The sequence below is a fragment of the Tachysurus fulvidraco genome, chromosome 15, assembly GCF_022655615.1.
Source record: "Tachysurus fulvidraco isolate hzauxx_2018 chromosome 15, HZAU_PFXX_2.0, whole genome shotgun sequence".
NCBI lineage: Eukaryota > Metazoa > Chordata > Actinopteri > Siluriformes > Bagridae > Tachysurus > Tachysurus fulvidraco.
The window spans coordinates 7379759-7402307 of NC_062532.1; the positions used below are offsets into that span (position 1 = coordinate 7379759).

General features: G+C 39.7%; 1 protein-coding gene across 8 annotated transcripts in view; it reads right to left on the reverse strand.

Annotated features, from left to right (window-relative positions):
* Window positions 1–22549, reverse strand: part of caskin1 (CASK interacting protein 1) — a 99483-nt gene that overhangs the window by 8738 nt on the left and 68196 nt on the right. For 3 of the 8 annotated variants that reach the window (XM_047801182.1, XM_047801180.1, XM_047801186.1), the window contains 14 exons: window positions 22183–22328; window positions 20724–20819; window positions 20306–20436; window positions 20080–20188; window positions 19733–19841; window positions 18303–18397; window positions 17749–17875; window positions 12790–12966; window positions 7148–7228; window positions 4296–4396; window positions 3950–4043; window positions 3438–3520; window positions 2516–2626; window positions 127–228 (listed from right to left, as the gene is read on the reverse strand). In XM_047801182.1, the coding sequence (XP_047657138.1) occupies window positions 127–228; window positions 2516–2626; window positions 3438–3520; window positions 3950–4043; window positions 4296–4396; window positions 7148–7228; window positions 12790–12966; window positions 17749–17875; window positions 18303–18397; window positions 19733–19841; window positions 20080–20188; window positions 20306–20436; window positions 20724–20819; window positions 22183–22328 (1562 nt within the window). The remainder of the gene's footprint in view (window positions 1–126; window positions 229–2515; window positions 2627–3437; window positions 3521–3949; window positions 4044–4295; window positions 4397–7147; window positions 7229–12789; window positions 12967–17748; window positions 17876–18302; window positions 18398–19732; window positions 19842–20079; window positions 20189–20305; window positions 20437–20723; window positions 20820–22182; window positions 22329–22549) is intronic. The other 5 variants (XM_047801184.1, XM_047801185.1, XM_047801183.1 and 2 more) reach the window with 5 other exon arrangements.

The following is a 22549-nucleotide window of genomic DNA, read 5'->3' on the forward strand; positions in this document are numbered from 1 at the left end:
TTACTGTTTCATGGAGTAAGTGCTATACTTTGTATTTTAAAAATGTTATTACTGTTATCAATGCCAGGTAGAAAATATCCAAAGGCATAAACAATATCTGGTTTTATGATTGAAAGTGGCACTCACGGGTTTTTGGTCGAGCGTCCACTCTGTGACACTGAGCTTATTGATCTCTGAGAGCATTTTCTTGCGGTGACCCGGTTTAGTCACACCGATTGCTGTCAAATCCTGAGAACCAAATCATAGATCATCCACACACCCATGAAACACACATAAAGAGTTTATTACAAGCAGAACAATCTAAGAGCATTGCCAAGTCGATACAGATGCCGATTCTAAAACATGACAATATGACGTTTTCATATACAATTCAATTCTTTGTATAGCACTTTTAACATTTTGGGTCTTAATCTGGATCCCTAATGAGCAAGCTAAAAGCTAACAGCAGCTATGAGACAAATGTTAGAGAGATGATGGTCCTTGAGATAGAATAAGGAACCAAACACAACATGTAATTTCATCATGTTATCATTCGCGTTCTGTGTTAAATATCCTACATTATAAAAGACATTTAATATTAAAATTGGTGTTGCTACTGTAATTAGGAGAGACAGTTGACACATGCTTTACCCTCAGGAGAGCCCAGAAGTGCCAGTATTTGGGTATGTTCGACATTGTTGCATATTGTAATGCTCACTATTGTGACAAATCTAATTGGAAACATACATGTGTTTACAGAAATATATGAAATATACAGTGCCTTACATAAATATTCACCTCCTTTAAACCTATACACATTTTAGAAAACGTGGCTTTAATGTGGTGGGATTTTATGTCACTGATTTGTAAGCTGTTACATTAATGCAACGGAAAAAATAATAGTACAACGAAGTGATGTGACTTTCTCTTACTTGCCTTTTTTTTTTTTACACTTAACACATATAATTTGACCAAGAAATCACAAATTCTGCGGTTCTGAAGACAGAAAACAGAAAGTTTGAGCTTTCCTGCTGACATTTATAAAGTGCTGACTGGAGACTCCTTCCTAAAAATGCAAAAATAAACATTATTTGAATGAACTACAGCTGGGTACAAATGATGTGTAGCACGATTTAAAAATAAATACCCATGCTTCTGGAATAGCAGAGTTTGGTAGAGAACAGCTAACCTGTAACTGCTTTAAGTTCTGCTTAAAGATCTGCTTTATTATTACAAATGAAAATATATACAGTATACAGTATAGGCTGAAGAGGTGAATACTTACGCAATCAAGGTATTTCTGCTTTTTATGTTCTAACTACATAAATAGGTAATAAGGGGTCATAAGTGGGTAGTACAAGGTACCGGGCAAGATTCTGAGCTCAGGTGAATGCCTGTGAGCAGTGTGTGTGTGTGTGCGCACGCGCGTATGCATAGTGCCCTGCAATGGACTGGTGATCCATCCAGTGTGTATTCCCACCTCATGCTCAGTGATCCTGGTACAGTATCCGTATCCACCGTAACCCTTATCAGGATAAAGTGGTTAAAATAAAAATAGTGACGTGACATACAGCTTAGTACGGTGACCCCTACTCAGAATTAGTTCTCTGCATTTAACCCATCCAAAGTGCACACACACAGCAGTGAACACACACATCATGAACACACACCCAGAGCAGTGGGCAGCCATTTATGCTGCGGTGCCCTGGTAGCAGTTGAGGAAGATTCGTTGCCTTGCTCAAGGGCACCTCAGTCGTGGCCGGCCCTTCAGGTTACAAGTCAGACTCTCTAACCATTAGGCCATGACAGTGATGCGAGAGAGTACATAATACAAAAAAAAATGGAAACCTCCAAGGGGTGTGAATACTTATGCAAGGCACTGCACACTGTGTTGTTTTTGAAATGGCAGAATTTAATGTAATGATAGAAGCAAAAGAATTTCAGCAGAGTGTGAGATAAATGAGTGAGCATAAAGGAGTGACGTACCCTTTAAATATCATCAGCCGTTAAATGTTGGCATTCGGACCTGTTTACAGCTTCCTGGAAGAAACCTGTGGCTTTATCCCTACAACATCTAATCAGTTGTTTTCTGTATTCAAAAATATGGATGATTTTTAAAATATCAACTTTATTAATCTTATGTTGATTCTGCTAATGTTATTGTAATTATAAGTAATTTTCACTTTCTGTATTTCTTAACCTTATATAGTCAATTTCTTTGTGATGTAATTTCTTCTTTTTTTTTTTACTTAATGAACGACTAAATTAATTTATTTCTTTTTACTCTTACCTCTTGGATCATCCTTCTAAACTATTATTATTATTATTATTATTATTATTATTATTATTATTATTATTATTAGTGGTAGTATTATTATTATTATTATTATTATTATTATTTTTATACTGAGACAATTTAGTCTACATATTATTATTAGATTATTACTTATCTCTAGCTTCATTGTGCATAGAGATTGATAGAAATTTGTCTTTTCTTCTGATTTCATTTGTTACATTTATTTATCTTTCCTCTTACCTCCGGGGTCATTCTGCTAATGGTGTAAATGTCATAGCCAGCGCTGATGAAGTATGGTGCGTAGAGTTGCAGCTGACATTCGCTCAGCCATTCAATAACAGCCTCTGAGGTCTAGGAGAGAAGATACGGGGCAGTGGGTCACTGTCTCAGTCCCACCCTCCCCTGGGAATTATGGGATACGGTCATGTGCTGGCTGTGTCGGCTCTGGGTTCACTGCTGAGAGCCTTGTTAGTGTCAGACTGTCTGAGGAGCCGGCGTTCTGATAAATGGACCTATTTACGCATTTCTCTCCATCAGTGTCTTTTTAATTGAAGTTTATTCACAAACCAGGTCATGGACATTACTGCTGGCTTTAATTCTCACACCGTAGGCTCAACAGATGCAATTAAAGAGTTTATGTTGCTATACAATATACTACTGTTTAGCAACATAAACTCTTTAATTGCTATTAACAGCAATTAATACCATGTTAAATTTGCTTACTTTCTTACTAGCTTACATTAGACTCTTTTATTACGCCATTAAAACCAAACCAGTATTTTATACTAAGCACTATGTCTCTTAACAGGAGTGGACAGAAATGTTAGTCAGTTTTCCCCCTGAACTCTGGTTTATAGAAGCAAACAGAAACAAATATATTAACTCTTTATAGCAGGGTACCTCCTGAAATCTTAAATAAATTTGTAAAAAAAAAAAAAAAAAAAAAAAAATCTTAAATACAAAATATATAAATAAATAAACAACAACTCTGGAATGGGTTTCCTAAAGCAGCAAATAAAAATAAGTATGGGAGGAATGACCCACAGAGGAGGACAGGGATATGGAGTGAGTAGAGGGACAGAGAGAGAGATGTATGATAGGTGAGAGGAGAGAAGGAGATAGGAATCTGAAAAGAAAGAGAGGGAAAAATGTGTGTTCTCACCTTCCCCTCTTCTCCTTTCCTCTCTGTGTACTGCGGCTCGTGGACAGGACAACTGGACACACTCTGACTGCGGGAGGTGGGAGCTGGAGACACAGGTTCTGTGTCAGGTTCAGGATCAGTAGACATGGATTACACCGAGACAAAACCAGAACTGACGGAATAGTACTGTACTGTAGGTATCAGAGCGTTTTTTTCAGCGAGGCAGCTAAGTTTGATGGAAACCAACTGATTCCTTTAGGCATTAGGCAGCAGGTAGAAACACAGGTATACTGTCTGGCTATCTCTACATCTATCTACACATCTGTCTCTGTGTATCAGTACATCTGTCTCTCTCAACAACTCTCTCTCTGTCTGTCCATCTGTACATACTGTCCGTTTCCCTGTCTGTCTGTCTGTCTGTCTGTCTATCTTTTCAAAACATGCCATTCTCTCTGTCTTTCTGTCTACCTGTCTATCTCTATGTCTATCCATCCATCTATCTATCTATTGATCTCTGGTCTATGTCTATTCACCTTTATTGGTTGTTATGGGTGAATCCACAGATCTGGACTGTTCCAAGAGATGCTCTTTAGCTTTCGCTGACTGGGAGAGAACTGTGGCGAGAAGCTGCAACAAGACGAACACACACACACACACACACACACACACACACACACACACACACACACACACACACACACACACACACACACAGCAATGTTACTCATCAATATCGCACCATTAAAGTGATCAAGTCTTGATCAAGTCATCAAGGCTAACTGCACATTTTGGCAGCTGATATGGATTCTGTGACAGAGGCATCCGTCTGTGTGTCTGTCTGTCTGTCTGTGTGTCTGTCTGTCTGCCTTTCTTTCTCACCTTTACTCCCTCTGCCTGCGCATGGAGGATGTGTGTGTTGCTTTGTCCGCTGCCCGACGAGCGAGTGCTGCTGGCACTGCTCACGCTGCTGCGGTCCCCACCTAGCACAAGCATACACACACACACATACACACACAAACACATTCAATACAGACTGGAGTGGAACAGACCCCAGAGCGAACAGACGGTTGATGCACTGCTGGTACAACGTGAGTACAGACACTCAGACACACACATGCACGATAATGCAGATGCAAGGTGGTGATAAACTGTTGAAATGAAAATCGAAAATGAAAATTTCAGGAGATTTATCTCACACACACCCAATCACACACACACACACATACATACACACTCAAACGCACTGAGAGCCAGCTATCTGAATGAACCTTATATACATACCTGTATGTTAAAATTTAAAACAAACAAACAAGCAAAAAAAAAAAAAAAACAATCCAGGGATTTTTTTTCTCCGATATGGAAAACGGCAAACCACCTTAAGAACTACACCACAGCAACTGAATTCCAAAAGTCTACATCTGTGTATTACGGTAATCTTCCAGTCTTGTCTGAGTAATGGAACATCTTGCCAGAAAATGAGGCTGTGATTTATAACCACGTGCTCATTCTGGCCCAGCAGAAATATAGAGAATCGATGCTCCAAGCCAGTGTAGTGTTTTCTGTTAATGTCAATGGTGGAATGTCAGTGATGGATGGTGAATAAAATACAGAGGTTTTGGTATTCAGACCCTTTCAGACCCCTTTTTTGGCCATTAATCTATAATCAGTATATTCAGTATCCCATAATGTCAAAGCAAAGGTTTCTTGGGTAACCAGACATTTGGACAGTTTCTTCCATCCCTCCTGGCAGGTCCTCTCAACACACACCGAACCAGGCTGGATAAAGAGCATCCATGACCTGCTGTCTTCAGGTCTGTCCACAGATGCTTGATGGCCTTTGTTATGGGCTGTACCTGAGCCAATCAAGGCCACTCCAGTGATTTCTAGTCTGCATGCTTCAGGTCATGGTTGTGCTGAAAGGTCCGGCTGTGCTGCAGTCTGATGTTGCAGGCACTCTGTAGCTAAGGATTTGGTTGCATTCCTTCCCTCAATTCTGACCAGTTTCCCAGTCCCTGGACTAAAAAAAAAACACCCCTATAGTACAGTGCTCACCACACTATGCTTCACTATAGGGATGATAGTAGTTATGAAGGCTTGACTGATGTAGTATTTCTCAGATGGTTGTCTATCCAGCAGGTTCTCCCATCTCTGTGAAAGACTTCTGAAACTTTAGCCTTGCCACTTGCTTCTCGGTCACATGCCTGACCTCTCTTTAGTGCAGCTACTGTTCAGCAGAACTAAGATGCCACTTGTTCCTGGTAACGTTCAAAGTTGTAGAAATTGATTAATTCGCTCCAGCAGATCTGTCTCAGCACTGTATGATCGCAGAGCTCTACAGAGAGTTCCTCGGACATCATGTCTGACATCCACTATGAATTGTGGCAACTTATACACCCAGGTGTCTGCCTTTCTAAATCATTACTAATCAGAAGACTTTGCTACAGACCCTCCAGAGACACCTCAAGATTAGCAAAAGAAACATGATACACCTGAGTGCCTTAGCCAATGTTTGAATACTTATCTAAATGATGATATTTTATTTTGAATAAATTTCTGAATTTTTTTTTTGCTGAGTCATGATGTTTTACTAGGTCGATTAATGGCCAAAAACTAAACTATATTGATCTGAATTGATAACTAGTACAAAAAGTTAAGGGATCTGAATAATTTCCAAATCCGATGTATTTCTCCTGTGCAAATGTATGCAAATGGCATTTGTCTGCATCGGGATTGGAAGTTGACGTACATGATGCTACATTAACGATCACCTTATACTGAATGAGCTTTACTGAACATAGAACTACCCTTGTTGAACAACGTATGTCTGTTATGCTTTATAATCCGAACCTGCCGCTAAAAGCACAAGCTGCATTATTGGTACTTGTTTTACAGATGTGTTTACAGAACAGCTGGAGTTGTTGGAGACTTATCTCTATATCTGCGTATCTTTTCCACTTTAAATGTCTGTCGATCTGGAAGAGTAAACCGTCTTGGGATTGAATTCTGTCAAACAAAAAAGACGAATTTTGACACCTGGACTTTCATCGAAGTAACGTGGAAACGCTTTTATTTACTTTTGCTACGATTCCTATTGTCAAGCAGTCACTTTAACAAAACAGTTCAGTCAGACGGAACACGTCAAATACCTAGCTAGATAAATTGGCTTTTCTTCTACAGTAAATGTCAAGTTGTGATGACCGAGTCTTTGGATATTTACACCCATTAGTGAAAACCTAATCATTTCAGTTTGTAATGAGATACCAGCTGTGTTGAATCTTAAATGAGTACGAGTTGGCATACGCCTACAAGCATGCGCTGGATAAGTGAAAACCTTCAGAGGTGCAGCAGTCTCTCATAACGAAAAACCTGTTCTGACTTCCTCACATCTGTGAGTGCAGTAGGCATGTACCGATATTACATTCTCAGATGTAATGTTGTGTATCAAACAAATAAAAGCACATTTTTAAAAGAACTAAAGAGACATAGCTTCGGCAACCTTCTGAATAAAACTCTGGCTATTAACCGTATTCTGACACAGCATCCTTATTAACAATAGCTACGTCAGAGTAGATAACCGATTATCGACACATGCCTAGTGCGTGATGGATGTGGAGGCTCCAGGAACACAGAGGAGCATCTGAGATCAAGCAGGGCGTGCGAGCGAGGGATGAGCAAGCGGAGGATTTGAAGGAGAGGAGGAAGAGGAGCGAGTGTGAAGGCCCTGCTGTTACCTGCTGCAGGTTTGCGCAAGACCCAGATTTCCTCAGTGCTGCCCCCCTGTGGCCCTCCAGAGGAATCTGAACCCCGGGAACCTTCAACACAGAGAGCAGCGTTACAAACGCGCCACCAGGATACACTCCCATGGTGGAGCTGCGGAAAGTAACGCTGAATTCATGTCAACTGGCTTTTTATGCACTTTTTCTGATGAGCTGGCTTCTCTCTCTCTCTCTCTCTCTTTCACACACCTACACTTACATACTCAAAGTGCACATTTATATACATACATTAGTACATAAATATATCAGTAACATATATATCTGTGTAAATACATATATAAATGCCACAAGGTACAAACACATACACACAAAAGTCAATACATATATAATATATACAAAGATATAATTATATATGTGGAAAGGTTAGAAACAAGAACAACTGCAGTGCATCACAAGGTCCTTAGGGAATTATTGGAATAATGACAGCATTATAGACACAGCAGGGTCCAAAAGTCTGAAAGAGAATCACTGTGTGTTCCCTTTAAAGGACTACGCCGTGCGGAGACGGCGCTATCGTAAACACCATGACATAACTGTGGAGCAAATAGAAATGGTAGCTGGGCTCTGAGTATGAAACTGCGGTGAAGTCAGAAAAAGGCTCTCACAGACGTCATCTCCATGTGACCTGCCTGAAAGTCTTAACGCTTTGATATGTGCTCATGCCAGTAATCCTATCTAAATAATGAAGAGCACCTAAGTGAACATCTTTCAGTAGTGCAACTGAGACTGTCAGACCCCACTGTAATTACCTGGGACATAAGACTTCATAGCTTTCATTAGCTTAGATTCAGCTTGTTAGCAGAGATTAGAGAATAACAGAAATGTTAATGTGTGTATTATTGTATTAGTGTGTCCAGGCGACTATAGGTATTATAATGCTGAAGACGTTTTTCTGCTCATCGGAGGTTCTTCATCAGTTGAATGGCAGGACATTGTATTTAAACTCGTGTTTCTGAAATAATATTCATTCATTCATTCATTTTCTACAGCTTATCCGAACTTCTCGGGTCACGGGGAGCCTGTGCCTATCTGAGGCGTCATCGGGCATCAAGGCAGGATACACCCTGGATGGAGTGCCAACCCATCGCAGGACACACACACACTCTCATTCACTCACACACTCACACACTATGGACAACTTCTCCAGAGATGCCAATCAACCTACCATGCATGTCTTTGGACCGGGGGAGGAAACCGGAGTACCCGGAGGAAACCCCCGAGGCACGGGGAGAACATGCAAACTCCACACACACAAGGCGGAGGCGGGAATCGAACCCCCAACCCTGGAGGTGTGAGGCAAACGTGCTAACCACTAAGCCACCATGCCCCCCCCCCCCCCCCGAAATAATATATTTTTGTAAATAGAAAATGTCTGAAAATGGAACAAACTATTCCTGAACAGGGAACAAGGTACTGTAAGAATGCAGGGATCTATACACTGTATCTATGCATCTTTTTTAAGATGGAACAAACCACTCCTGAACAGGGGTGTGTGTGTGTGTGTGGGGGGGGGGGTGTCAAATACTTAATTTTTTCTTCTCAATTCTTTAACACCTTGCACCTTCTTATTTTCTTCCCTATTCTGTGTCTTGCTTCCTCCCTTCTGTGGAAGATATAAAAGGAAGGGCTAGATAAAAAAATGTTCTTGCTGTGGATTAAGATGACAAGAGCTCATTTATTGAAAAAGAACCTTATATATCTCTCTAAATCTGGCACATACCATTCCTGAACACTACGGTTTGTACTGCTGTTTATCTACACTGTGTATAGCTGTGTGCAACCGAACTGTTACGTGTTGCATCGTGGTCCTGGAAAAACACAAGGAGAACAAACGACAGTTAAAAACCACTTGGCTTGATATGACCTGCCATTCAGACGTGGTGTTAAAGGTGGGGTCTCCGTTGTTTGAAAGCCAAAGTTGACATTTGAAATCACCAAAACAAACACGCCCCTAACCCAAATGGGTCCCACCCCTGTATTGATAGCTCCGCCCACACATACTGTACATACACAACCCAGGCAACTAATGGAAAGAAATGTCTCTTTATCACATTTCTAAGGGAAGAACAATATGATTGCAGATAAAGAAACAAGCTGAAATGACACACAAGCATAATCATGCAAAGGACGGCAAAGGACGATTATTTGTGTAGTAACAGCGTTTAGCTCAGGAGTTATTGACTCGGGAAACTCGAATCTGTGAATATGCAGCCAACTTCCTGCTCCTTCAGTTCTCTCCAGCGCTGGAAAGCTGATCCTATATTAACACAGGTCCTACTTCTTTCCTTATCGTAAGCCTTTCTTCACTTTCCTTCTTTGTTTTTATCCACCATGTCAATGTAAAAACCACTTTCTGCTAATGTCACACATGCGCACTGAACACTCTCTCCGCGCATATTGAATAGACACGCCCCTTTCTGCTCATAGGCTACATGTTGGTTTTGTTTTTGTTTTGTTTGTTCGCCCGACTCAGTTTTCTGAAACATTTCTCAAACAACGGAGACCCTACCTTTAACATCTTTTGACATTTTTGGAGACAACCTTACGTTTGTCTCCAAAAATGTCAAAAGACAGTATTCATAGTCCCCAGTGTTGCCAAGTTTGCAAATTTCACGCAGATTCAAGCTAAATTAAACTCCTGGTCTGACAGAAAAGTTCTACACAACATAAACCGAACAACTGCTATACAGGAATTACGTTATCTACATACACGATCCAAATCGAAACCAGACTAGACTAGCTAGACCATAACTTATGAAAAGTCATATAATCTTTACAATTTTATGAGAGATCCATACAAAACAAGTACAACAGAACATAAGAAGAGATTCAGTGTTCGTTAAAGTGGTATTGTTAGTATGGGGTCATATTTTATGACCTTGTATAATGTGATGAACTTAGAATTTTATACGAATTTTATGTTTTAGCCAGAACTGCCTAAAATACCATTAAATCTGATGCTGAGAGAATGTGTTTTGTGGTGAATTTGGTCACGATATTAGGTTATGTTATCGTAGATCTGGCAACTCTAAAACTTTGACCACAGGTGAAGATGCATTCAAGACATAAGAAAATATGAGGCGAGCGCAGTGTTCTATCTCGTCTCGGGAACGTATGAAAGGTGAAAGTGACGTCGACCGCTTCCAGATTAAAAGGAAAGACTCTCGTGATTTCAGAGGTGCGACATCGCAGAAGTGAGAACTCTACCATTCAACCAGTGATAGATCCCAAATGAGCAAAAAAACACGTTCAACATTATGACGCTGCGAGTCTGTTTTTATTACTGCTTAATTAACACCTTACGACAGACGCTTGACATATTAAAGGAAAAAGCAAGATAAAGAATTTTAGTAAGATGTTTTAGTAAGGTCCACCACAATGCTCCAGAAAAGCTTCTCTCGCATCTAAAGATATACACACAATTGTTTTGTTTTGTTTTTTTATTTGTTTTTTTTATGGGTGTTAAGGCTATAGCATAAGATTTCCTTCATTATTTTTATCCTCACCATCATTCATTGAGCCCTCGCAGGATCATGTTGTAAAACTGCTGGACACTAAGGGGAGAAGCAAATAACGGAACTACTGGGGTTTTCCTTTAATTTGTCACCACAATACTGTATGCATGCTGTTTGTAGTTGTGTGATGTTAAACTGATGTGTTGTTGTTGCTGTTTTTGTCTTTGGGACTGTGTTGATGATGATAATCGATAGTCTGTAGAACTAGAAACCAACTGCCTTCCTGAGATTATAATGAGCCGGTTCTTTTATTTACTGTTTTTCATTGCGCCCACATCAACTTCCCCTTATGACACAAGTACAATCTTATGTCCAATAAGAGCAAAATTAGAATCACAAGAAGAACAGCTTAGCTCAGGGCCAGATGTTGTATGCTTCCAGCAGCTGGATTTAGGATGAATTAGGAAGCATTCTGCCAGCGTAACTAGCTTAAATGCACAGTGGTCAAGATTAACACTGAAAAAAGCAGGAAGTCAGTGTCTAACAAGCAGAACCGCACAGGATGCCTTTGACCCTGTTTCCATTTATCCCTTTTCTGTAGTGAGGGACAGGGTCTCCTTTAACCTGGAGGGGACTCGGGGTACAAGGCAGGGTCAGAATGGAGAGAATGCCAACCCTGGGAGTTGGGTTCGACACAATCGCACATAAAGTGACACATGCAAACTCCCAATGCTGGAGGTCTGAAGCAAACGTTTTAACCTCTAACCCTGTGCCTCCACCCGCCCTGATTCAATCCTTTCCATTCTCTAACTATTGCATCTGCTGCTTACGTTGATGATTCTGTATAAATCCCACAAATATCCAAAGACACGTTGTTCAGATATGGTGTTAGAAATAATTTAAGACACACACATGGATGGTTGGATGGACCACCCAGTTGTAGAGGAATAAAAATGTTTAAAAAAGGAATTATGGTTAATTATGTATCGGATTGGAAAAGAATAAAACCCAACATGAACACAAACCAGTAGACCCACACTCAACCAGTGCACATGTTCAACTTTTCTTATTTATTTATTTGTTTGTTTGTTGATTGATTGATTGATTGATTTTTAACACTTGGCTAATGAACAGCTTTTAAGGAGGAGACTCAACCAAGGGGAAGTAGACAAGGATGCAATGTTAAACAGTTTGTCCTTATTATTTGCTCCAAGGATCAGATGCAGAAGACACAACTGAGACACATGAAAACACACAAACACACACACAAACACAGACACACATATACGCACACAGAGGAAGAAGGAGTGAGAGAGGGACACAGACAAGCATGACAGAAAAGACTGTGAAAGGCTGTGAGGTCACGGCACGGACAAACAAATGAAACAATTTGTCCTGCTTCAAGCAGCTAAAATATCAAATGAAATAATAATAATAATAATAATAATAATAATAATATGAATTTGAAAAAAGCCTGTTTCAGAAAACGTCAAGGAATGTTTCATTGTGGTGTGAGGAAAATGAGGAAAAGCCATTTGTAAACATTCCTTAACGTTTTAAGAAAGCAGTAATGAATTAATATTAATAATAATAATAATAATAATAATAATAATAATAATAATAATAATAATAATAATAATAATAATAATACAGTCAGGTACAAAACTCTAAGTGAACTAATGTAAAATGTCTTCTTGTCTGCTCAGAGAGAAAAAAATGTCTAAATACCTAAAGGTATTAAATATTTAATTAGCGTCATGTTACTATTGCTTCTAAAACAGCACTTTAGCGCCCCCTTTTTGTAGAGTTGTAGAGTCTGGTTTAGTGTTACAACAGGCGAGTGCTGTACTATTACACTTGTGTGTTTCTCTGTCAGAGTCACAGTTCATGCATGATTTTAATATATATATTACATACTGTAATAATCTTAGTGCTTCTGTGAAAGATGCTAAAAAGTCAAATCCCACAGTCAACATCCTTCAGTGTCTATGTTTCTAAAACATCCAGTTTTGGATGTAATAAACAAAGATGATGATTCCAGACTTTTGGACCTGACTGTAATAGTAATAATAATAATAATAATAATAATAATAATAATAATAATAATAATAATAATAAAAGTGGAGAGTCAGTGTCCTGTACCTTCTTGGCTGATTGGCTCGGCCGAGTCGTTTTGTGAACTTTTATAGCCAAAGGAAGTAAAAAGTGGCTGATGGGATAGTGGCAGGAAATGACACGATTCTCCGTTCACCATGGCGACGGCGGGAGACACACACACACTCGCCGGCGCGATGGTGTGATACTGTTCAGTACAAATGACTAAACCAGCAAAAAAAAATAAAATAAAATAATAATAAAATTTGCATAAAATTAAGAAAATCAATGATGCAAAAATAAATAAATAAATGAAATATAAAAAAAAAACACAAAAAAACACAATACAAACAAAATATCAGCAACACTGAACCCTTCTGCTCTGTAAAAAAACAAAAACGATTTGTTATAATAAGCAATCTAATACTAATATAATGTTAAAGTTTTGGTTAGATAAAGCTAAGAGGAAAAACTATAAAAGTGTCCCATTTCTTCTTCCTGGCTACACACACACACACACACACACACACATACACACCCACACACACACATACACACACACATACACACCCACACCCACACACACACACACACACATACACACACACATGCACATTCACACACACACATACACACAAACACACACATACACACACACACAAACACATGTACACACACACACACACATATATACACACACACACACATACACAGACACACATACATACACACACATATATACACATACACACACATACACATACATACACACACACATACACACACATACACAGACACACACATACACACAAACACACAGATACACACAAACACACACACATATACACACACACACACACACACACACACACACACACACACACACACACACACACACACACACACACACACACACTCATCTCTGGGGGTATAAGGCTTGTGGATGTGTGACCGTAGCAGCTACACAAGAGACCTTCTTCCATACATCTGCAGGGTTAAAAGCAGGGATCGATCAATATGGCAGCAGGTGTATCAGGTGAGAGGTGATAACTTCATGATAAATTCACTGAACGTCAGAAGAAAACGTAAGCCAGCCATCTTATGCCTATCAAATTAATGCTGCCTTTGTGGTGCTTCATAACATTTACCAGATATAAATAATATCATTTCCCACCAAATGGAAATCTTATAATAATCTACATTAACCGCACTTTTACACTTGCACCTTTACCCCAGTGGCTATTAGTTCTGTTTTCTGAATATTAGCGACAAGCCATGATTAGCAATAGCCGTAGATTCATATTATTTTTATTTCCCTCATGTTGATTGCGTTCCTGGTCAGTGTTCTAGATTTAACCGAGTCTGTATATTAGCTGATAGAAGTAAACGACTTGATAAGTAAAGACGTGAGAAGACAAACGCATGGTTATGATTTAAAATCATAAATTTATGATTTATTATGATTTCAATTTTTTTTTTACTAGTTGTACAAAAAGGAATTACGAGTTGCAAACTTTTGCCCCTACATTCACACTACAGCAAGTGAGTAAGTGACCGGAGAACAGATGCGTAACTACACGACAGACAAAGCAAGTGATTTCCTGGGAAATGGTGGAACGAGAGAGTGAGTCTGAGGGAGCCCCTGAAGGCTGATCAACAACTTGATAAACAAACTGATCCACAGCAACATCTCAGCACTCCTTTTCTAAGTGCACTGTCTCACTTTAAGACTAGTTTATGATGCTGTATCACAAGAAGTACACGACAGATCGTCTATCTGGAAGAGAAAATAAGAAGAGGAAGAAAAGAAAAGGTGCTGATGAAGGAATGTATGATAACTAAAGACAAAGAAACATAGATCTAGTGCTTCAAATTCACTTTTATTTCACGTTATTATTTGGAAGATAAATTACCGTAAGTAATAGTTTGGAGTAGTTTCAGTTCTTAATGTGTCTCACTAAGACGAATCAAATGCTTTATGTTTGTTTATGCTTTAGTTATTAATATGTTAGTTAATATACCAATTACCGATTGATTAGCTTTACCGATCGACCTATGACGCTAAGATGAAGTTTAGTATGTGAAGTAAATCAAACAACCTATTTTCACACTGATTTTGGTCATTATTTTGATCCTTATTTCATTTAGTCCTGGTAATTACTTGTCACTTGCTAGTGTGAAGGTCGGGTTACCACAAAAGCCCTGTTTCCTAAAACTTCATTTAATACCAAACTTAAATCTTATACGCATTCCTACAGATTTAATGGTTCCGTAAAAACAACCTGAGACGTTGTTAGCCACACCCACTGTGTGCTGTCACATTGTTAGCCACACCCACTGTGTGCTGTCACGTTGTTAGCCACACCCACATTTCCTCTGGTTACCAACGGTAACAAGTCCCCTGTAATTTCCACTAAACTCTATCCTGCGTATAATTAATATATCTTACTATGGCGCTGTGATCAAATTTAAGCCTAAATACAGAACAGAAGGGTTAAAAACAGCAAAATCATAAAGAATAATTTTAAACTATTCAGTGTTTGTGAATCTTTGGACAGATTAAATAAGCACAACCACTACACATGAAGTGCATCACATACACACGTGGACGTGTAGATATACTGGAACTGAGAATGCAAAATATTATTCATATAAGACAGTGAAATATGACAGCTGTTATTAATGAAATATCCATGAACAAAATGTATGTGATCTTGTAATGCTTTCTTGGACACGTGGATGTCAACAAATAGGGAAAGAGATTTCCATGGATGAAACCAAACCCTGATGGCTGAAAAGCTTTGTAAATTCTCTCAGGTTCCCCTACATGGTTGCGCCGGCAATAACAATAGGTTTTAACTGAGACAAATGTTCTAACAAATTCTGTGTTAGTGTTAGATGGCAGATGAAATAAACACAGCTTTTCATGGTGCGCGTTGTCAGTCAGATCCGGCGGTATGGTAGTGAAGCATGAATCACACTGAACATGAGAAGAACAGATGACACACAGCTGAGGTTGTAGAACTGTATGACACCATTACTGCAGTTTTATGACATCACATTAGAACCACGACTGGAAGGAGAATTTTAATCCGAACTAGAACGCAGAACCTGTCTAAGAAATCAAAACCACCGTCGGAACCTAAGACTATTTCACATCAAACAACGAAACCGGACAACGATACCAGGATAAGAACCGGAACCGCAGCTGAAAACAGACTCCAAATGTCACTGCAATCAGAACCAGAGCAAGACAGAACCAGGAGCAGCATTAAAACCAATAGAATAAAATAAAAAAACAACATAACTGGAATCCGAGCCAGAAGAAGAACTAAAAACCAGACCAGAACCAGAACAAGAAACTGATAAGTAAACAGATCCTGGTAAACAACCAGAAAGAAAACAAAATACAAAAACAAAACACAAAATGAAAGTGAGAAGAGAACAAGAACCAGAATCGAAACAGGACCCAGAGCAACTAAAGCACGGAGCAGAATTATAGCAATAAACAGTCAAGAATCGGATCCTGAAGAAGAACCAAAAACAATAACCAGAAGAAGAATTGCTCGGATGGTGAGACAGATTCTAGGTAGGAAGAGTCCACAAGCAGCACACGAACAAAGCACAAAGAAATGAAACCGTTACTGTATATTCTGTCTGGAATTCAAACAGCATGCTGTTGAAGAAGAGCGACTGCACGATAAACGATAAACAATGAAATGTGCAACACAGCACAGCTGCTTACTGTAGCTTAGCATCTGCTGCTGTTCCTCTGTGTTGGTTGTTCCTCAGCTGTTCGTCTGCATTTGTTTGAGTGTGTTTAATCCTCTTTGGCTGCTTTTCTGTTCAGCTGTTCTTCTGTATTTGAAGTTGTCCTTCTGATGTCATTTTTATGTCTCTGTTACTCTACACTGTAGTTGTTCTTTAGCAACAGTTCTTCAGTGACCGGAACTCATCTTACAAAGCTTACATGATTCAAACAAGATCTCTACACCACTCAATTTCTCCCAAAATGTTTTTATCTATTTACTGGCCACATTCCATGGAGCGAACAGCTTTTAGGCAACCAACATTACACGTTACATTACATTGCATGTTCCATCTCCTTTTAGTGAGAAAATACTGCATCTGTCTATCTGCAGCTGTTCTTCTGTGGCTCTTCATCTGCAGCTGTTTTTCTGTGGCTCTTCACCCGCAGATGTTCTTCTGTGGCTCTTCTTCTGCAGCTGTTCTTCTGTGGCTCTTCACCCGCAGATGTTCTTCTGTGGCTCTTCTTCTGCAGCTGTTCTTCTGTGGCTCTTCATCTGTGGCTGTCCTTCAACGGTTGTTCTTGCGTAGCTGTACCCCTGTGGCTCTTCATACGTAGCTGTTCTTCAATGGCTGTTATCCTGCAACTGTTCTTCTGTTACCGCTCTTCAATGGCACTTTTTTTTTGCAGCTGTTCCTCTGTGGCTCCTTATTTGCATTTGTTTTGCACTCGTGCTTCTGGGGTTCTACCTTTCTGGCTGACCTAGATCGTCTGTGGTTGCCCTGTTACCAGACCTCGTCTTACATAGCCGCCCTATTTCTTTATCCAAACCACTTATCTTACACCAATGTGTATTAGCCAAACTCTCCTATCTCTTTATTCCATCTTGAGTATCTTGCGCTGTGCAAAGCTTCAGTAAACAAACAGGAGAACATGAAGAATATATACAGAAAACAACTTACTGCTCAATAAGTGATTTCAACCACTGACTTCAAAACTCCTGTGCTAAGAAATGATATTAAGAATAGCATGTTATACTTTATAGATTTTCTGTGTATAAAATAGATTTGTTTAAAAAATAAGCAAGTAAAATACTACAGAGCCACTGGCCATGTGGATAATTCTCCTCATAGAATGACGGCATTAACAGCTGTAAAGTTTGCGTGTGTGTGTGTGTGTGTGTGTGTGTGTGTGTGTGGTGTGTGTGTGTGTGTGTGTGTAGCACTAAACAGATTGAACAATTCTTTTCTCACTCCTACCTGTAGCACCCGGCCTCTTGCTAATCACCTCCACTATACTAGAAGGGAAGTAGCCGACTCTGTCATTTCCTGTTCGGTTGTCATGGATGCATCCTTTCCACCGTCCATCAGAGTGCTGCTCCAACACCTAGAGGACAATAATGAGGATAATTGTTACAAGAATTGACCTCTAGGCTGCAGCCCTGTGTTCAGTATTATTGTGAATGAACACATCAGTAGCAGAGCAACAGCGCCCTCTGTAGACTGACCTTAAAAAGACTCTACACTATACATTTATTACTCAACACTGACTCAATAAAATAACATGCAGTGTATGGAACTGCTGCATAGACTGATAGAGAGAGAGAGAGAGAGAGAGAGAGAGAGAGAGAGAGAGAGAGAGAGATATCCAGACAGTCAGTTACATAGACACAGTATATAGACAGACAGACAGACAGATAGATAGACAAATAGATAGATAGATAGATAGATAGACAGATAGATAGATAGATAGATAGATAGATAGATAGATAGATAGATAGATAGATAGATAGATAGACAGTAATTAGTCTTACTGTGATGACGTCGCCAGCTTTAATGTTGAGGCTCGTCAGGTCATAGTTGTTGCAGTAATCCTTAAGAGCTCTGACCTGCAGAGCTGCAGATGCATCTACACACACACACACACACACACACACACACACACACACACACACACACACACACACACACACACACTTACTGTATAATCTGTCTCCTTATTGTAAAAGGTAAAACATAGTAAAAGGTGTGCTTTTGTCCACAGACTGAAATGAAGTAAAAATTATAGTAAAAATGATAGATGAAGTATAAGTGACATATGGCTAAGTACGGTGACCGATATTCAGAATTTGTTCTCTGCATTTAACCCATCCAAAGTGCACACACACAGCAGTGAACACACACACACTGTGAACACACACCCGAAGCAGTGGGCAGCCCTTTATGCTGCGGCGCCCGGGGAGCAGTTGGGGGGGTTCGGTGCTTTGCTCACGGGCACCTCAGTTGTGGCCGGCCCGAGACTCGAACCCACAACCTTCGGGTTACAAGTCAGACTCTCTAACCATTAGGCCACGACTGCCCCCAACGATTAATGATTATTATAATATTAATATATTAATGATTATATTTAGCATTTTAATTACTCCAGAATTCCTCCAGATTCTCTCGCTCTCTCAAGGTCAACACTCATTTCAGTTGTGTATTCTCTATTCGCCCCCATGCTGATGAATCTGTCCCTCATTTTCACCTCATGTTTACTGTAGCTGCTTTCGTGATTTCAGATGTTATTACTCTGTCAAAATCCTTAATGCTCTCCTGGGTTCATGCAGTTTCCTCCATATACAAAATACGGTAAACAGAAAAGCGAGAGGAAAACAGTAAATATATGAGTCTTTTGTTTCATTGGTGCTTCGATCAGCATGAGCTCTATCTATAAATGTTTGCTTTCTCACCCAAGTGTATTTAAAAAGAAAAAACAAAAACAACAAAAACGCAAGATAGAGCATTCAGATGAAGTTATCGACCTTGTTCAAGGTGATTACATCCGTGACCGAGTCTGTAATACGATTAGTTCCACAAATTTCTAAACTAATTCACACTTATTTACAGAAAGTGCCAAAAATAAAACTATACCCAGTGATAATGGCTGCATCTGAGTGCCAATAATTACCACCTGTCTGAAGATGTGAGAAAAAGTCACCTGGTCATATTCCAATCTAAATTTCTTCAGTTTCTGCCCCAAGGTTCAACATGTTGTGTTTTCTGAGCTGCTTTTCTGTTCACCATGTTTGCAAAGAGTAGTCATTTACACGTACAGTACAGTCGACTTGCTGCTAGCTCGGAAGCGTCCTTTCTCATTAAAGATACATTCTGTTCGTTGCAGGACGCTGTACTGAATGTTGCGTGTGAATCTCAGGAGATATTCAAATTTAAAAGTGCATTTAAACAAAGAAATCATCCGTACCTCGCAGCATCTGTTTGATCTCTCGGCTAGCTTGAGTAGCGGTAAACTGGTAGACGATGTCCAGCGCTGTCTGGCTGTATGTGTTCCTCACTGTTGCGTTAATGCCACTCTGCAAGAACAACAAAAAAAAAATGTAAAAGAATTTTACTTAACTAGTTATCTAACAGTTATCTACCGCTGAATAATTTGTAGCTATTTAATAGATAGATCTATTTATGAATGCAATACCTTTAATTATTACCTTTATGGAGTTAACTGTGGAAAGGTTTTTGTCATCATTGTAAAAGTCAGTGCCGGTGTCTAGGTTTTGTACAGTATGTGTGTCATCGTGCTGCAGTGACACTTACATCCAGCAGGAGGCGCACCACGTCGGTTTTCCCGCACAGAGCCGCTTCGTGTAGGGCTGTGCCTGCTTTTGTCTGCCTGTTAATGTCAATGCCAGCCTGGATCAATAACCTACAGAGGGAAAGAGAGAAAGTAAAAAGAAAAAAGTTGATTACAAGGCAATTTCCATGTGGGATCAATAAAGTACATATCTGTCTGTCTGTCTGTTTCTGTCTGTCTCTCTCTGACCTAATGATGTCGATGTGTCCGTTTTTAGCGGCAAGGTGAAGTGGACTGGTGCCATTCGGATCAGTTGAGTCTCCTGGTTTTGGCTCCAGAAGAGCGGCGCACATATTACTGCTCAGAAGAAGCTGTACCACCTACACATACATCCACACACACACACACACACACACACACACACACACACACACACACACACACACACACACACACACACACACACAGAGTACGGTGTACATTAAGGCTTGAGATGCAGCAATAAATCTAGGCAGTAACATGCTTTAATGTCATTAACCACATTTGAAAACAATTGATTTGACACATCACTTAAGAATCCGTCCATCATTCTGACACATGCTTAAATGCGAGTGTTACGTTCACATTAAATCTATTGTTTTGCACGTTGACTCTAACTCTAACTCACTCCGACTCGTCCAAATTCACATGCAAGGTCCAGCGGTGTTTTTCCAGCGTTGTCCACGATGCACGGGTTTGACTGGTGCTGCAGCAACATTTCTGACTGGAAATTAAACAAATAAAAATAAAAAAAATGTTGCTTACACACTATGGACACAAATAACACACACCGCACAAATGATAAGCCGTCTTTCACCACTTCGCTGCATGGGTTTGGCTCATTAGTGGCTGATTTAGTGCAGCTGCCACCAAAGTCTTTGGTTTGTTTGTTTTTTTATTGCTTGAGCTTGAATCTGATTCTTGGACTAGCCTTCAAAACGCTCTGTGGAGTTTTTGTTCATTTCTCCTGACAGAACTGAACTGGTGGAACTCAAGGCACTGTGATATGCAACTCCATACATTGTTGACAACTTCAGAGGTATACTAAAGGGATCACGGTCCTGCCAGAAGACCCGGTTGCGTCCGAGGCGCACGTTTCTGCCTGGTGTCTTCAGGTGTTGCTTCATAACACAAACTAACAGTTCGACATAGTACAGAAATACAATTTGCAAAATTGAACCCACACACAGAACTTTCATGGTTTAGACTAATACAGAGCATCTTTATTATGGCCTTAAGGATATATTGAGGTTTTTTTTTTGTAATGGCTTTTACAGAGGGTGCAGATGGTTTAGAACAGATGACTTGCTGTTAGCAGAGCGCATGCCAGGAAAAGTCGGTGTGTGTGTGTGTGTGTGTGTGTGTGTGTGTGTGTGTGTGTGAGAGAGAGAGAGAGAGAGAGAGAGAGAGAGAGAGAGAGAGAGATGAATATTTGATAGTTTTGACATCAATAAATGTTGACTGTTGAAACACTTTCTTTCAGAAAACATCACCATATCAATGAATAGGTGATTTTTAAATGATTAATGTTTTTCTTATTTGAAATACCAGCAAATGGGTTTATTATTAGTTTATTATTAGTCTTAGCTGACGTGAAGTGTTGGCTATACAAGTCTGCGTTACACTTTACTGTACCAGAGTAGTGCTTTTGGCATATTAGACAAAATATTTATTCAATGCAGGATATAAAATCTAATGCATGAGGCACACAAGTCATTTTTAACAGGTTGTTTATTCACAACACTGATCGACTGAGGAAATAATGACTTGAGCAATCTTTGTCATTGGTCATTGACTGGCTGAATGACCTCAGGTAAATCAATGGATTCAGCAGGATGTCCTGCAGAGTGATTTACTTTATTTTAGAGTGATTGTAATTCATTGACAACTGAATATCCAGTGGATAGAGAAATGAATGAATGAATTTATGAATGAATGAATAGAGTGACTGATGCTTGATAAATAGATTTGTTTCTTGATTTATTTCACTGTGTTAGAGCCTGAGTGATGGATAAATGATTCATAAATGACAATTAAACATGGTTAGCTTATCAGTTGGCTGTTTGCTTGGTTGGTTAGAGACTCACCACGTCGTAGTGTCCATGCTGTGCAGCCAGATGAAGAGGAATCTGTCCCTCATCTGACTGCGCGTTAACCGACGAGCCAGATTTTAGTAACATCTTCATCGGCTCAGATCTCCCCTGCCATGCAGCGTAGTGTAGAGGACGCATGCCTGAAACACAAAGGCAGCACAGACACAGAGCGAGAGAGAGCTGTAACACACGTCTCACATCTACTGTATAATGAACTCCAAATCTCCAACAGGACTCCAACATCCTTTAATAATATGAATCAAGTACAGTTCATTCTACTTGGTTGTGATACGAAACACGGTCTGGTAACAAAGTTAGTATTAGGTCTGCGTCCATAAGAATTCAATCTAGGCATGGGATG